The following is a 15,808-nucleotide window of genomic DNA, read 5'->3' as shown; positions in this document are numbered from 1 at the left end:
TTCAGTCTTCATGCTCACCCTCCACAACTTAATGCCTCTTTAAACTTTGGCTCGAATGTTTAAATTTGCTTTCCTACCCACTAGCAACAAACTTCACCTTGATTGTAACTAGCAGTATGTGGTATAATTTGAACATATTATATATTAGCCTGCAAATTATATAAATATATGACATTCCTACATTAGGAAGGATATCATGGTAACTAAGTTTTTTGAATATATTTTTAAGTACAACAGTTCTCACATTAGGCAGTAATTTCTGTGTTCATTTGTCTGTCTCCCTCACTAGACTTTGAGTGTTTTAAGTGTGAAGACCACCTTGTTGAGAAAGTTGTGCAATGCCTGACACATCATTGAATTAATATTTGATGAATTAGTGAACAAATAAATGTACATACGTCCAGGGACAATGTAGCTGAAAGCAGAGATTCTGAGACCAGACTACCTGGATTCTAATCCCAGCTCCATCCTTACGAGCTGTGTGACCTTGCACAAATTTTTAATCTATCTCTTGAATTTTCAGATTCCTCATCTATAAACGTTGCAATACGACTATATACTTCATAGAATGTATATCACAGCACCTGACACAAAGTAAGTGTTATCAAACGCAAGTCCATGTGCCGGACGCACAGTGAGGCCAAACAATACCATAACGTCAGAGTTTGGAGCAGAGAAAGGTTTATTGCAGGGCCATGCAAGGAGACAGGTGACTCATGCATTAAAAACCCTGAACTCCCCAAAAGCTTTCAGCAAGCCCTTTATAGGAAAGGTGAGGGAGTGGCATGATTAGTTGTTGCAGACTTCTTGGTGTGAGATTCTTTGTTCTTGAGGTCAGGTCATGGTCAGGTCACCATGTTCCTGTAAACCTCCACCAAAATAAACATTATTCTTTCTTCTGACAAGAAAGGACAAGGTCCCAAGGCTCAACTCTCCCCCTCCGAGGTCCAGGCCTGGCTAAGAGGAGGGGGTCCCTGCACAGGCCGGTTACCCTCCCGGGGAGCATTCATCCAGCACCCAGTCTGGGTCCTCCCACCAGTGCCCAGCCCCGGCTGAGGAGGCAGATGTCAGCTGGTGGCACCCTCAGGGCCAGACCCTGCCCAGCCATCATCACTGAGGAAGCCAGGCTCCCAGGACCCAGCTGGCCCTCAGGCTTTTCTTTTCTTTTTTTTTTTTTTAAATATTTATGTATTTATTTAGGCTGCGCTGGGTCTTAGTTGCGGCACGCAGGATCCTCGTTGTGGCACGCGGACTCAGCTGCGGCATGCATGAGGGATCTAGCTCCCCGATCAGGGATCGAACCCAGGCCCCCTGCACTGGGAGCACAGAGTCTTACCCACTGGACCACCAGGGAAGTCCCTCAGGCTTTTCATTTAAACTGGAAAGAATCATTTGCTTAGGATCAATAGGAATATGTGTAGCAAATACCAGTAAGGTTAACTCCCAGCTCACAACTGCCCCTCTTTGGGAATAGCGCCAACCACAGAGGTGGACCCAAAGTAATAATGTGCAATGTCCTTGCAACTTAGCCCTGACCTCTGGCCACCTCCTAGGGGTAGACAACTGATCCCAGCTGGACCAATTTTTGAAACTTGAACAGAGAGACTGAAGCTGGTTGAAGCTGTTACCTTAGTGGCAGTGTCCATATATTCCAGTTGCTGAAGCCTCCACGGACTGTGACCCATGGAGATGCCACCACCATTAGGTCGCAGAAGTGGGGATGTGGGAGAGGTTCGCTGCTGCTCTCTGGCCTGCTGCTTCCAGGCCTGGGCCTGGCCAGTGGGCGGCCGTGGAGAGGGCTCTAGAGCTCTGCGGGACACAGCCCTCAGCCTGTCCCCGGGCCTCCCATTTCACCCGCCAGGCCCGAAGCCAGAGGCCCTGGAGGGCCCGAGGGAGAAGGACGCGATCCGCCTCTCACCGCACCCTCTGCCTGGAGGACCACTGCGAGGCTGACTGCCGGCCGCGCTCGGGGTCTCGCGATAACTGTCTGGCTCTAACATCCGCGCTCGCACGGCCCCTACCACATAAGTACTCAATAAATATATTTCTATTGTTACTGCAATTCACAATGTCTGGTCACCATAGCTACCAAAAGATTCCAAGCATTTAGCTGGTTTAATCCCCAACTTTAGTCAAGAAAACCCCATTTTGCAAGCCTTCATTTCACAAGCTGAGACATGATTTAATGGGCTTACAGAACGTTGGAAGAGCTCCAGGCACAGGTGGTGGGGAGCTGCTGTTTTCCGTCTCTGCTGAGGACCAGCTGAGAGTCGTAAAGAGCCACATGAGTGATTTGGGTGGAAAGTACTAGGAATAGCTTCCTAATAATGTGTGAGAGTGTGAAACCCTAGCCTGAAACCTCAGGGGAATCCATGGAATCCTTCTCTCTTGAGATTCTTTAAAAATGGGATACTTAATCGGCTCTAAGTTGGATAAACACCAGGAAGGCATCTCACATTAAAAGAACAACATTTGCATGGGTCAGTCAAGTCTGAGTTGCACTGCTGTTGACCTAGTTCCTGCAAAGTACCATTACCTGGAGACACATATAAAAAGGAAGAGAGTATGGGAAGCAGATTCCTCTACTTAGTGAGATTGCAATGAAAACAGTTTAATATGCTCTAAATCCTTATTCAAAATAACTTTAAATCTCATTAAGAAACCATTTCTGAAGGATCTGAATGAATGGTGCCTGGTATAAGTACTTCATTGAGAGCAGGCAGTGTTGAAGGCCGTGTTTGAGGCAAACCCAGGTAAGTACCTAATACCCTATTATGTACAGACCATGCCATATGCAATTTCCAGTTTAAGATGACAAAAACAAGAGGGGAAAAGGCACTTCCATGCCACTCTCTTGGTGGGGGAAGTGTCAGAGAAACCTCTGTGAGTGGAGAGACCCAAATTACACACCTATTATTCTTTTCACGTGCGAGAGTGCTTTGCATATTTCCTGTGGGAAGAAAATATTCTGATTTTAGTGAAGAGGTGGATGCAGTCTCCTGCCCTTCTTGGTTGCTCAGAGGAAGAAACCAAAGAGAAAGGAGATTTCTAGGGTAAAGAAAAAAGCTAGCAGAGACTTTGATCCTGAGCAACCTGAAGCTTGAGTTAGGGCTGAAAGAGGAGTATGTATAGGTGACTGAGGAAGCAGGCTTGTTTGCAGTTTTATAGCCATATAAGGGGATTAGACAGAAGGCAGGAATGGTGATATGTGATGAAGACACTTACATGGAATTTAACAGTTTATTCTCTTCCAAATTACGGAACATTAGGTTTAAATGTTTCCATATAAATATTAAATTATATGTATATAGCAGGATCGCAAATTTGCACATTACCACTCAGTTTTTTAAGAAAAATGTAGCTTCTTTATTTCCTATAACTATTCTTCCTCCAAGCTCATACCCCATTGAGGAGTAGGGGCACAAACAAACTTGCCAATTAACAATATATCAGTTTCTTCCCTTTTAAACAGTGTCTTTGGGTCATTCCTTTTTTAAAAGAGAGAGAATTCTGTTTATCTCCTCTCCCTAAAATGGCCTGTGGTGAAGGGAAAGAAGGCCTATGGCTGACACGGTCAGCCTTACGCCTTGCAGGTAGCTGGTCTGGCCCGACGCTGACCTGGCATCTGCAGGGGACAACTGGTCCCTTGTGGCCTTTTGGGACACTGTGCAATCATTGCCTGCAAGAGGCCACATACACCAGACTGCAGGGAGCTGGAGGCTCTGCCTCAGACCATGATCAAACCCAAGGCCAAGATGCTATGGCTCCCAAGCCAAAGCCAGCTTCTCCTTGGCCTGCAGAGGCTTGCAGCCTCTCGGGAGCTATAGATGAGGAAAGGGCCCAGTGTTCTCAGGCTCCCCGTTCCCAGCAGCATATTTCTAGCACAACCTGTTCTACTCCCCAAGCTTCCACCTTGTAAAGGAGGAACAGAGTATTTTCTTCTTACAGCTGCATTTGCTTTGTTTCACCACAACTGGTTTTAACCCCTAAAGCTCTAAAACAGTCATGACCTTTAGCAAACTCACCACCATCACGACCACTAAGAAAAGCTGATAAACAACTAAGAACTCTGAGAGACCCCAGTTCATCATACCCTTACTAGGCCCAACTGAGGGCTCTTTCCCGAGCCCTCAGGAAATGAACAACACGACTTGTTTTAACCAATCATGCTCCCTGTTAATGGATGCATTCTGACTTTGCCAGAGTACAAGCTTCCAATCATGCATTAGCATAAGTACCATGGCCTCCTCCCTTTCTAGTGCATAAAACCCTCTGATTTTCCCCTCATAAAATGTGTCCACTGCTGCACATATTACTTCCTGTGCCTGGGAAGTAACTAATCTCAGTACCTGCTTTGTTGACACTGTAGTCACTCGTTTTCCATGAATAATCCCAACAGGAGGCAGAAGTGAGGACACAGGCATCCGATGTCTTTACCTTCCTCTTTGGTCCTCACTCTCCTCCTCTAAAGTGCTTCTTTTTATGGGGTAGGACTTCCCCTATGTCACTGTTCCTGGGGGCACTAAGCCACATGACCTAACATTGGTGGCAGGTGGGATTCAGGGAGAGAAACTGGCTTAGTCATAAGAACACCTATTGAGAAGTAATTTTAAATTATTCTTCCCATTACACACCTGTATCAAGAAAGAAAAATCTCATACAGATGGCCAACAGGCACATGAAAAGATGCTCAACATTGCTAATTATTAGAGAAATGCAAATCAAAACTACAATGAGGTACCACCTCACACTGGTCAGAATGCTCAACATTAAAATGTCTACAAATAACAAATGCTGGAGAGGTTGTGGAGAAAAAGGAACCCTGCTACACTGTTGCTGAGAATGTAAATTGGTACAGCCACTATGGAGAACAGCACGGAGGTTCCTCAAAAAACTAAAAATAGAGTTGTGATTCCTGCAATCCTACTCCTGGGCATATATCCAGAGAAAACCATAATTTGAAAAGTTAAATGCACTCCAATATTCAGAGCAGCACTACTTACAATAGTCAAGACATAGAAGCAACCTACATGTCCATCAACAGATGAACGGATAAAGAAGATGTGGTACATATATACAATGGAATACTACTCAGCCGTAAAAAAGAATGAAGTAATGCCATTTGCAGCAACATGGATGGACCTAGAGGTTACCATACTATGTGAAATAATTCAGAAAGAGAAAGACAAATACCATATATCACGTATATGTGGAATCTAAAATATGACGCAAATGAACTTATTTACGAAACAGAAACAGACTCACAGACACAGAAAACAGACTTGTGGTTGCCAAGGCGGAGGGGGAGTGAGGGAGGCATGGGTTGGGAATTTGGGATTAGCAGATGCAAACTATTATATACAGAATGGATAAACAACAAGGTCCTACTGTATAGCACAGGGAACTATATTCAGTAGCCTGTGATAAACCACAATGGGAGAGAATATTAAAAAAGAATGTATATATGTATAACTGAATCACTTTGCTGTGCAATAGGAATTAATCAACTATACTTCAAAAATATAATTTTTTAAAAAAAGAATGAAAATCCACAGTTTAATATCACAGGCAACAAGATAAGGCAATTTTACTTATTAGATTATATACTAATAATTTTTTTAAAACACACACATAAAATGCTTAGCATGTACTAGGTACTTTTTTAAGAGCTTGACTCCTTTAATTCTTGCACTGTCCCTATATGGTAGGTACTATTGTAATTATCATCCTCATTTTATAGATGAGGGAACTAAAGCACAGGACAGTTAGATAACCCTGTCCAAGACTACAAGATGAACTGTGGATGAGCCAGGATTCAAGTCTAAACAATTTGGTGCCTATGAAACTCACAAACTACTGACATGGTACCGCCACTGGGTGTCAGCATACCAAACTGAAGGGGCTGCAGTCTTTTTTAGGGAAAAAGGGAACAGCACTTACTGAGGGCCTTCTAGATGCAAAACACTGGTGCACACATTTCCCAATTTAATCTGAGAGATGAATAAACTTTTTAGAGAACAGAACATGCAATATTTAGTTAACAGAGTAACCAATTTGCATCAGAGGAGCTTTTGTCCATATTTTTTTAACTGAAAAAATAGCAGTAGACTTAGAAGTTAAGAGGATCATTCCCTAGATTCTTCATTAACAAAGGGCTTTTACCAGCTGTTCGCACCTATCACACAATGAAACCATTATTAGAAAGACTTCAGGGAAGAGACCACTCAGTGTGCTCTCTCCCTCTGCAAAAACCAGCCGGAGACAAGCATCTGCTATAAAATTATGTGGTTTAATCGCTATCAACATCAGAACCATATTACGTTAAAGTACAAAACCTGTATGTACAATTACACATACAAAGAATGTTCTTTGTGAGGAATAATTTTCAGCAAATCCGACAAACGCAAGAGTTACTCCTATTGTGGGTTTGAAAGGAGAAATGGAAATTTCCAAGATGTCCCCCTCCTCCCTCCGGCTCCTCTGACCCTCCGAACATCCATTTGCAAAGGCCCAAGGCAGGAAGGGAGGTATTAACAAACTCGGGCACTCATTCCTCCTCTCTTATGGAAGGAGTGAATTTTTAGGGAACATTTTCCATCCTTTATTACACTGATGTTCCATCCATCTGCATCATTAGGTTCAGTAGTTACCATGACAATATGATGCCTACAGCAATCTAACTTGATAGCCAGATGCCAGAATGTGGAAAAATAGGACCAGCTAAGAAAGTGAGAGAAATATAATTAATCTGAACCACATAAAAAATGTGCACAAAACTAAAACCAAGAGGGAAACTGCCAAAATGTCACCCAAGAGGGAATGATGACGGGAAACAATGATAAGTTCCCGAGATTCAAAACTCTTTTGCTAACTAGAGCCATGAATTGGTCTGTAACTAAGGCTGAGGAAGAAGTCAAAGTTAGTCTAGGGCTTCCCTGGTGGCGCAGTGGTTGACAGTCCGCCTGCCGATGCAGGGGACACGGGTTCGTGTCCCCGTCCGGGAAGATACCACATGCCACGGAGCAGCTGGGCCCGTGAGCCATGGCCGCTGAGCCTGCACGTCCGGAGCCTGTGCAAGTTAGTCTAGAATATTGCCCTGAGTGCCTCTCCCCCAGTCATTTCCTGCTGCTGAGCCCAGTGGTGTCATCACTGATTCCAGCAGTGGGATTCTTAGGCCCTGAATCTCCCTAAGATCTCAAGCCACATTCTAAGTGCTGCTGCCACAGCGTTCTGCTCACCTCCAGTCTGCTGTTATGCCCAGTTTTTCCAACCGATGAAGCCATCTGCACCATCATTCTGAAGCTAATCTTAAGACACTGAACGGAGCTATGTCCTGGGAGACCCTGTCCCCTTGCGTTCTCTATGCCCCATGGAGGCAACAGGCTAGCACAACCCTCTTGGGGGCCCTGATGTGGCAGAGGGGCTGGGAGATTAAGAAACGAGAACAACATAAAAGTTGTGCTTCAGGGAGACCAGCCTGGGATGGGTGGTCCTTCTCGTCACTGCTGGGTTGGATAGCGGCGCTGAGCTAGGCGATTTGGCCGGTTCAGGCTGGTAGCCATGGAGAGCTGGAAAAGAACAAGCGTGGCACTAGATTATAGCCCCAAGCATGACTCCGACCAGGGCTGACTGGCTGGATTGAGCTTGGGCATCCTGAGGGTCTAGAAACCCTTCTGCTGTATTTGGCTTCCCATGGTGGTGTTCTCAGTATTTGCTTTCACCCAACACCTTCACCTCTTAAATAAGGAGAAAGAAATTCAACTTTATATAGAAGGGAGGCCAGTAATGCATCAGAACAATCAGTCTGCCTCAGATCACGCAGAAGCAGGGAGTTTAGCTTCAATCAAACTTTGCAATGATCCCCTTGCCCCCAGGACACAGCCCTGGTGCAACCACACCATTGACACCAACACCAATTGTCTCTCCTGAGTCTCAAGACTTACGAAAGGTCAAGTGAAATATTAATAATAGTGACATTGACTGAGCATTTTCTGAGTGCCAGGCCCTTCACATACATGCTCCGGTTTAATCCTCACAACTACCCACTGAGGTAGCTACTACTAACCCCATTTTACTGATGCAGAAACTGAGGCTTAGAGAGGTTAGTCATTGCTCAAGAACTCAGGCACAGTAATTTGTTATAAGTAAGATATAAACCTGGGTCTCCTTAATCCAGAACCCATGCTCCTAACCCCTCTCCCTCAGGGCCTCCTTACCTGGGGGACCTGGGATGGGTTGTAGAGAGGGACAGCCCCTTTCAAGGTGGGTGGGGGAAGCAGAACACCAGGGTTGAAGTAGAGCCCAGAGGAAACACCCTGTGATGGAAAATAATGGAAAATCCTCTTAGTCACCACTCCCCAGATTCCAGAACATCAAGGGCTTCCCTGAGCATCAACTTTGGTCAAGAGATGCAGATGTGATAGAGCTCAGGGAATCTTGAACAAACAAACGTGGTTCAAGTGGGCACAGCCAACCCCTGGGTCAAGGGTGGCATTGCAGAGCCTTGGTGCTGCTGCATGAGAAGAAAAGGCCATAATAAATGTGTTAATAGCATCATAAAAAGTAACCTCCTATTCTTTGAAAGACCTGGAATACTACAAGAGTGCTGTAACCAGGCCACAAGAAATAAACATGTTTTCCTAGCAGTTGGCATGAAATCCATCCTGGTGTGGACGATTCATCAAGAGTTTATCACAGCCCTTGCCAAGGATACTGGTGAACTCTGGCTCCTACTGGGACAGGGAAAGAGGCCGTTCTCTTTTTTTTTTTTTTTTTTTGGCCATGCCGCATGGCATGCAGGATCTTAGTTTCCCAACCAGGGATTGAACACACGACCCCTGCAGTGGAAGCACATAGTCTTAACCACTGGACCACCAGGGAAGTCCCAAGGCTGTTCTCTAGACATCACCTAAGGAAGCAGTTACGGGCTAACTCCTGTTCCCTGCAAACTTCATATGTTGAAGTCCTAACCCCAACACCTCAGAATGTATTTGGAGACAGGGTCTTTACAGAGGTGATTAAGGGCTTCCCTGGTGGCGCAGTGTTTGAGAGTCCACCTGCTGATGCAGGGGACACGGGTTTGTGCCCCAGTCTGGGAAGATCCCACATGCCGCGGAGCGGCTGGGCCCGTGAGCCATGGCCGCTGAGCCTGCGCGTCTGGAGCCTCTGCTCCACAGCGGGAGAGGCCACGGCGGTGAGAGGCCCGTGTACCACCAAAAAAAAAAAAAAAAAGTTAAAGGGGTGATTAAGGTAACATGAAGCCATTAGAGTGGCCCTAACCCATTATGATTGGTGTTCTTATAAGAAGAGAAAATTTGGACATAGACACACACTGAGGTAAGACCATGTAAAGACTCAGGGAGAAGATGGCCAGCTGCAAGCCAAGGAGAGAAGCTGCGGGGGAAACCCACACGGCCGGCACCTTCATCTCAGACCTCCAGCCTCCAGAACCGGGAGGAAGTAAGTTTCTGGTGTTTAAATGGCACAGTCTCTGATACCTCGTTCTGGCAGCCCTAGCAAACTAATACAGAAGCTTTCTCCATATCCTCCACGAGTCAGGCCCTCACAGGGCGGCACCTGCAGCCCACGTGAAAGTTCAGTCCGCACAGAGGCGGCTGGTGGGCTGCTCACCTGAGGTCCCAACAAGCCTCCGTTCCCCGTGCCCTCGGCTCTCCCCGCCCCGGACGCTGATCCTCGGGCTTCACTGCCACCTAGGAAGCAATGAGTCAGGGGTGTTCCCGCTGCTCGGGACAGAGGAGTCCCCACTCCCAGAAGGCACCCCCACACCCCCAGGGAGTGCAGAGAGGACCACAGACAGCCCAGAGGACGTGAGGTTGGCGGTACCTGTGTCCCTGGAGAAGGCGCCAGCGTCCGGCAGAGACTGGGGAGCTGGGGGCGGCGTCGGGGAGAGGCCCGGGCTGGGCCCGGGAGGAGCAGATGCTCGAGGGGCTTCCTGCTTAGTGCAGAAAGGAAGGTGTCGCTGACGGTAAATAAACCGGTGCTGCCTGCTTGTACTCCTGCAGGGCCCGCATGGCGGCCAGATGCTGGCCTTCTCTCCCCCAAGTTCCATTTTCTTTATGCCGGTCCTCTGCTCAATGATCCAAGTTAACTCCTGGCCCTCGAAAGTTAAAATTCTTCATCCTGACTTCTAAGGCCTTTCATCATCTGCCTTTCTCCTCACTGGACCAATTTGTTTCCCACAATCTTCCATCACTAAACCTGTTTCACCTGGCCCAGGGTAGGGATGCCAGCTCCAGACCCTCCTAGGGCCCCTGGAAGGGGGAACTTCCGCGCCCTCCCTGCCCAGGTTACCTCAGAGTCAGGACTGTCAGATGCGTCCTCATCTCCAGAGGGGGGCGCGTCGCCGGCGGGCTTCGGGCGAAACCAGCTGAGCCAGCCAAACCCCAAGCCCTGGAGGGAGGAGGGCGAGTTCTGTGGCCTGCAGTGTTGCTTCTCCCTCTGAATATGAGATTAGCCAGCCTCCCCCACCTGTGATGCTGGTGAGACAGGAGGGACAGGGGCACCACCAAAGCCCAGATTCCCAGCTCTGCTCCGCCATCTGGGAACAGAAGAATCCCTCCACCTTTGTATTCTCCTTCGCGTCTCCGAGCTTTCCTCTCTGGGCGGTGTTTTCGGAAGACTTTTTCTTCTCTGCCTCATTGGAGGACTCCCCGTCATCCTCCTTGACTGATACAGCGGAACTCTCAGAAATGGTTCGTGGTCTGGGAATCAGTGGCACCTGGGATTAAAGAAAACAGAAGTAGCATTTTTTTTTTTTTTGCGGTACACGGGCCTCTCACTGCTGTGGCCTCTCCCGTTGCAGAGCACAGGCTCCGGACGCGCAGGCCCAGCGGCCATGGCTCACGGGCCCAGCGGCTCCGCGGCATGTGGGATCTTCCCGGACCGGGGCACGAACCTGTGTGCCCTGCATCGGCAGGCGAACTCTCAACCACTGCGCCACCAGGGAAGCCCAGAAGTAGCATTTTTATAGCACTTGACAGGTTGCAAAGGCACATTTACACGTACTCCCTCACCTGACCCGCTCAGTAAAGCAGTGGGGAGAGCCCGTGCTCCGCAACAAGAGAAGCCACCGCTCGAAGCAACCAGAGAAAGCCCAAGTGCAGCAACGAAGACCCAACGCAGCCAAAAATAAATAAATTTTAAAAAAGGTTAAGCAACCTAAGGTCACATAACTAGTAAACGGCAGAGCAAGGATTTAAACTTAAGCAGTCTGACTCTCCTTCTAGGAATTTCTCCTATTTGAATAAATTGGAGGAATAGACAAGGGCTTATATACTAGAATGTCCATCATTGTGTTTTACATAGGAGGGCAAGAGAAGGGAGGAGTAGTGAGAAAGAGTAGGAAAGAAAAGAGACACACTTGAAGTGTTTTAACAATGGGGGAAAGATGAATTAAAATCTGAGCTCCTTCCAGGGCCCACCAGGCCCTCCATGACCCAGTCTCTCTCTGCCTCTCTGGTCTTGCTTCTTAGCCCTCTCCCCTGTTGCTCCCCACTTTCTAGATACAGTGACTCCATGCTCTTCCTCGACTGTACCAAGTCAGTCCCATCATAGGCCCTTTGCTCTCCCTATTCCCTCTGCCCGGAACACTTGTTCCCTGAATACTCACCTGGCTTCCGTCCACCCTCCATGCTGACCTCAGAGATGCCTTCCCTTCCACTCCGTGTAAAGTAACATCCCTCATGCACACAGTGGTTTATTTGCAGTCACCTCCACGGAACAGAAGCCCCAGGAGGGCAGGCTTTGTCTGCTTCCCTGTGTACCCCCAGCCCCTGTAACAGTGCCAGGTATGCTGTAGGAGCTCAGTATTTGTGAATGAATAAATGCATGAGTGATGGTATTTCCATACAATGGATTTTCTCACACCAATATGAAAAATCCTGTTTAGGAATGACATGGAAAATCTCAATTTTATAGTATTAAATAAATAGAAAATAAAGTTTCACCTGCATATGTTCTTAACCATTTAAAAACACATGTGTGTATGTATACACATTTATACACATATATACACAGACAGGTCTCCCCCACTTTCTGAAAGTTGGCATTATGCCACTTTGCTTTTACCAAAGACCTACATTAGTACCTGTTTTCCCTCCTAACTAAACAAAAGTCCAAAGAGGATTTTCGCTTTTACAAAAAAAAGGCAGAAAGTGAAAAAAGCATTCAGAGTTTGTTTTGTGGGAGCCGTTATAGAGGCAGAGCGTACCCCAAGCAGCGAGAGTGGCCTGCCAAGCTCCTTCCCAGAAACTACGCTCAGCATCTCCGCATCAAGATGCCATAGCTTTGAGCTGTATCTGTGAGCACCTGTACTTCCTTTCGATTTATTTTGTGCGTTGTTGGCAAGATGTGTACTGAGGTAACTGCTTCTTCCCTTCATGCCATTGAGACGTACGAAAGGTTTCATGGAAAGGCTCTACATTCGGATAGCAGGAGAAACCCGTACACAGAAAAAATTTTAGAAGGAAATAACGAAAATATTTGACTATGGGCTTCTGAGTGATGTCTGTTTGACTCCTTATATGACACTTTTTCTTCATCTTTCAAGTTTTCTATAACAATAACGTACTAATTTTTCAGTTAGAAAAAAAAAAAAAGTAAAGCATAAAAGTGTTTTAAGCCTTGCAGCCCGGTTACGACTTGAGGAAGTTCGCCTCCAGCCAGGCAGGTTTGGGACCAGCAATGCCTGCTGTTGGAGGGAAGGGATTCATTCATTCAACAGCTGGCTGGATGATTACTTAGACGTGGTTCCCTCCAAGACTTGACGGCACACCTGGGCAGAAGAGATACAACTGCGGTAGGTCCTTCTTGGGAATAAAGCAAGGTAAAAATTAAAAGGAAGAAAGAACTATCAAGAGTCTTCCATGGTGGGGCAGAGCACAGCAAGTGTTTGGTGCAACAGTAAGAAGAGGGCAACAGAGGGAGCAGATGTGTGAGTTCAAAGCTACACCCAGCCCTGCCGGCCCTGCCCCCATGGATACAGGTTGGCAGGACTGAACATGAACCGGAACAAGCCTCCTCTCCACCTCGCAGGATCTGGTGTAGAAAGAAACAAGGTGAAACATGGAAGAGAGGGCTGGTGCAAGGCACAGGAAGGCACCTGTGAGTGGCAGAGAAACCGTGGCAACTGAAGGAAACCCACAGCTCAGAGTGGGCACCGCATCTGCTGGGCTCTGTCCTCTCACCTGCGGTTTGGAAACAACCTTCTGCCCATCAGGATGCTGGAAGGTTTCTGGAGACACTGTGTTCTCTCCTATGGCACAAAACACAACAGAAATCGTGATGTGAAGTGGGGCCTTTCCCATCTATCCTGAAGAAGGGTAATGGGGACACAGTTGGCTTTCCTAACTGCAAAGCAGCCGGAGCTCTGAGCCCATAGCCCCAAGTGCATCGCAGTAAATGCAAAGTCCATTTGCACAAGCCTCTGAATTCCAGCCACCCCAGGACATGCTGCTCACCCAACCTTCACCCTGAACCAAGGTTATTCCTCAGGAACCCCGGAAATCAGGGCCACATCAAGCTGGATCGCAGGGATCCTCCCTGACCTTCCCCTCCATGTGAGTCTCCCATCTTGGACAGGACCTTGTCTTAGAAGCTCTAAGATCGGATCCTTCTGCGTGGTTTCCCACACTTCCCTGGCATCACTCAGCAATGCTCACCCATACTCGGCCCCTGTTGTCCAAGGTCTGATGGGAGAAGACAGAAGCACGAGCCTCTGCCCACGGTCCCTGACACTGACGACTTCAGAAAGAGGACTTGGCCTAAACTACAGCTCCAGGCACAGGTGGCATTTCCTTGCCTTCTCCAGCCGAGATCCTAGAAACTACAGAATCCAAGGGGATGGCAAGAGTGGCTGCGGTTGGCTGTGCTATGCTTGTCCCAGTAGACACGTGGGCTGGACTGGGAGAGAGCCGTCTCCCTCAGAAGAACGTGAAGTACCAGGCCCTCAGTCATGTGCACACCCACCACTCAGGGCTTTACCAGCTCCCACCCCACACCCTGCACTGGTCCCTGCACCTCCCTCTTCTGCTTGCACCCCTAGATACCTCGTCACCCAAGTTCGCTGCCTCGCTGGCAGGTCTTACCGGGGGGCGGGTGCATCTGCTGGGCTTCCTCCCAGGCCCTTCCTCCAGGAGTCCCTGTCACTGCCACGCTGCCACCGGTCCCTGGCAGATGGGCCTCAGGAACTGAGTAAAGAGGCACCGGGACCCCCGTCTGCCCGGAACCTCCTCCTGCTGGGTAGGAGCTGGGCTGGAGGGGAAAGGGCTGCTGTGGGCTGGGCTGGGCCGGGCCCATCGGCTCCAGTGTTGGCCACAGGGCTGAGCGGTCCCCAAGGGCTTCTGAGTTGCCTTGATGTCCAGAAAGATCCTGGTAGAAAGTGTCATCTAAGGACATAGGGCAAAGAGGAGGAAGTGAGACCTGTAACGTGGCACTTGTGTGGACTAATCACACCAGGAACAATCCCCCCCTTTGGAAAGCAGTGACAAGGACAGGCCACTTGGTGTGGCTGCCATCGATGTGATGACAAGTACAACACAGCAGTAATTGTAACACCTCTCACCGCTGATGACTCAGAGTTTACAAAACCATTTCCCTCACTACCTTGTATGATCTCTGAGCCTTAAGCCAGCGGGTTGGGAGGGCAGAAATTACCATCTCATTTAACTCCACAATTTTTTGCATTTGGATAAACTTTCTCTTTTAAGGATCTCCTAAGGGACTTGGGTACTTGAAACTTAGAACGTTGCCAGTCAAAACCCAAATCAGACTACAGAAATGATGGCTTTGCTTTTAAAGAAGCAGAACCTTGGCCCAGGAAGGGACCTTGGTGGTATTCATTCTGGCTCTGCCGTGTTGCTGAAGAGACAGACCAAGGTGTGGACGGGGACAATGGCTGCCCCAAGGTTATGGAACTGGTGTGGTCATCTGACCCACCTGCTCCATTGGGTGACAGGAGACACAGCTGCTTCCCAGCGGAAGTGGCCGCTCAGAAACACCCAGCCTGCTCTCTTGCAGCCCTTCACCCTCCCAGATCCTAGGACACAGCAGCAAAGCTGGGAAACAGAAACCAAGGCCTGCCCTTCCCTGCTGCCCCCTTGCTTATCCCTGAAGGAAGCGAAAAAGGCTGGGAAACAGCCGGAAGTAAAAAGATGAGGCCCCGTCCTGACCCCACCAGGGAGTGCTGTTTGGGGAAAGGGCACAGAATTAACTGGGGTAACAACGTCTGCCCAACCCAACACTCAGAGGCATCCTGAAGGGAGAGGAGGGGTCTGTTGAAAACACTTTGAAACCTATTTCATGTGTGCAGCAACTGATGCTCAAACACCGTAGGCGCTTCCTATGTCCCCACCGCTAACGTGAAATACAGATAACCCACCACCTCAAGGAATGTATTCAGCTAGGGAGACAGTACTGACACAAGTGAAGCAATTAGATAACAACACAACATAACAAGATTAAAACCTGAATGTGAAGCAAAAACTCTAATAATGCAGAAACAGAAGTGTCAGGGACGGGGGCTTCCCTGGAGGCACAGTGGTTGAGAATCTGCCTGCCAATGCAGGGGACACGGGTTTGAGCCCTGGTCTGGGAAGATCCCACGTGCCGTGGAGCAACTAAGCCCGTGCGCCACAACTACGGAGCCCACGTGCCACAACTACTGAAGCCCGCGCGCAACAACAAAGACCCAACGCAGTCAAAAATAAATCAATTAATTAATTTAAAAAAGGGAAAAAAAAAGTGTCAGGGATGCCTGTGGTCAGCAGAGCTGTGTGGAGAGGGGGGGCCC

The 15,808-nt window shown here is 48.2% G+C and overlaps 1 protein-coding gene across 4 annotated transcripts in view; it reads right to left on the bottom strand.

Annotated features, from left to right (window-relative positions):
- Positions 1–6,268: 6,268 nt before the first annotated feature.
- The window catches only part of SEC16B (SEC16 homolog B, endoplasmic reticulum export factor), a 98,706-nt gene continuing 89,166 nt past the window's right edge, over positions 6,269–15,808 (bottom strand). The window contains exons 21-28 of one of the 4 annotated variants that reach the window (XM_073804023.1): positions 14,106–14,405; positions 13,206–13,273; positions 10,583–10,738; positions 10,312–10,410; positions 9,844–9,952; positions 9,631–9,710; positions 8,217–8,315; positions 6,269–7,568 (exon numbers count right to left, since the gene is read on the bottom strand). In XM_073804023.1, coding sequence (XP_073660124.1) covers positions 7,500–7,568; positions 8,217–8,315; positions 9,631–9,710; positions 9,844–9,952; positions 10,312–10,410; positions 10,583–10,738; positions 13,206–13,273; positions 14,106–14,405 — 980 coding nt within the window. In that variant the 3' untranslated portion in view covers positions 6,269–7,499. Of the gene's footprint in view, positions 7,569–8,216; positions 8,316–9,630; positions 9,711–9,843; positions 9,953–10,311; positions 10,411–10,582; positions 10,739–10,890; positions 12,794–13,205; positions 13,274–14,105; positions 14,406–15,808 lie in introns of those variants that run through there. The other 3 variants (XM_073804030.1, XM_073804035.1, XM_073804037.1) reach the window with 3 other exon arrangements.

This window comes from Tursiops truncatus, chromosome 1 (genome assembly GCF_011762595.2).
Source record: "Tursiops truncatus isolate mTurTru1 chromosome 1, mTurTru1.mat.Y, whole genome shotgun sequence".
NCBI classification, from domain to species: domain Eukaryota; kingdom Metazoa; phylum Chordata; class Mammalia; order Artiodactyla; family Delphinidae; genus Tursiops; species Tursiops truncatus.
The sequence above is the reverse complement of the archived record's forward strand: the minus strand, read 5'-3'. Positions and strand labels throughout refer to the sequence as shown.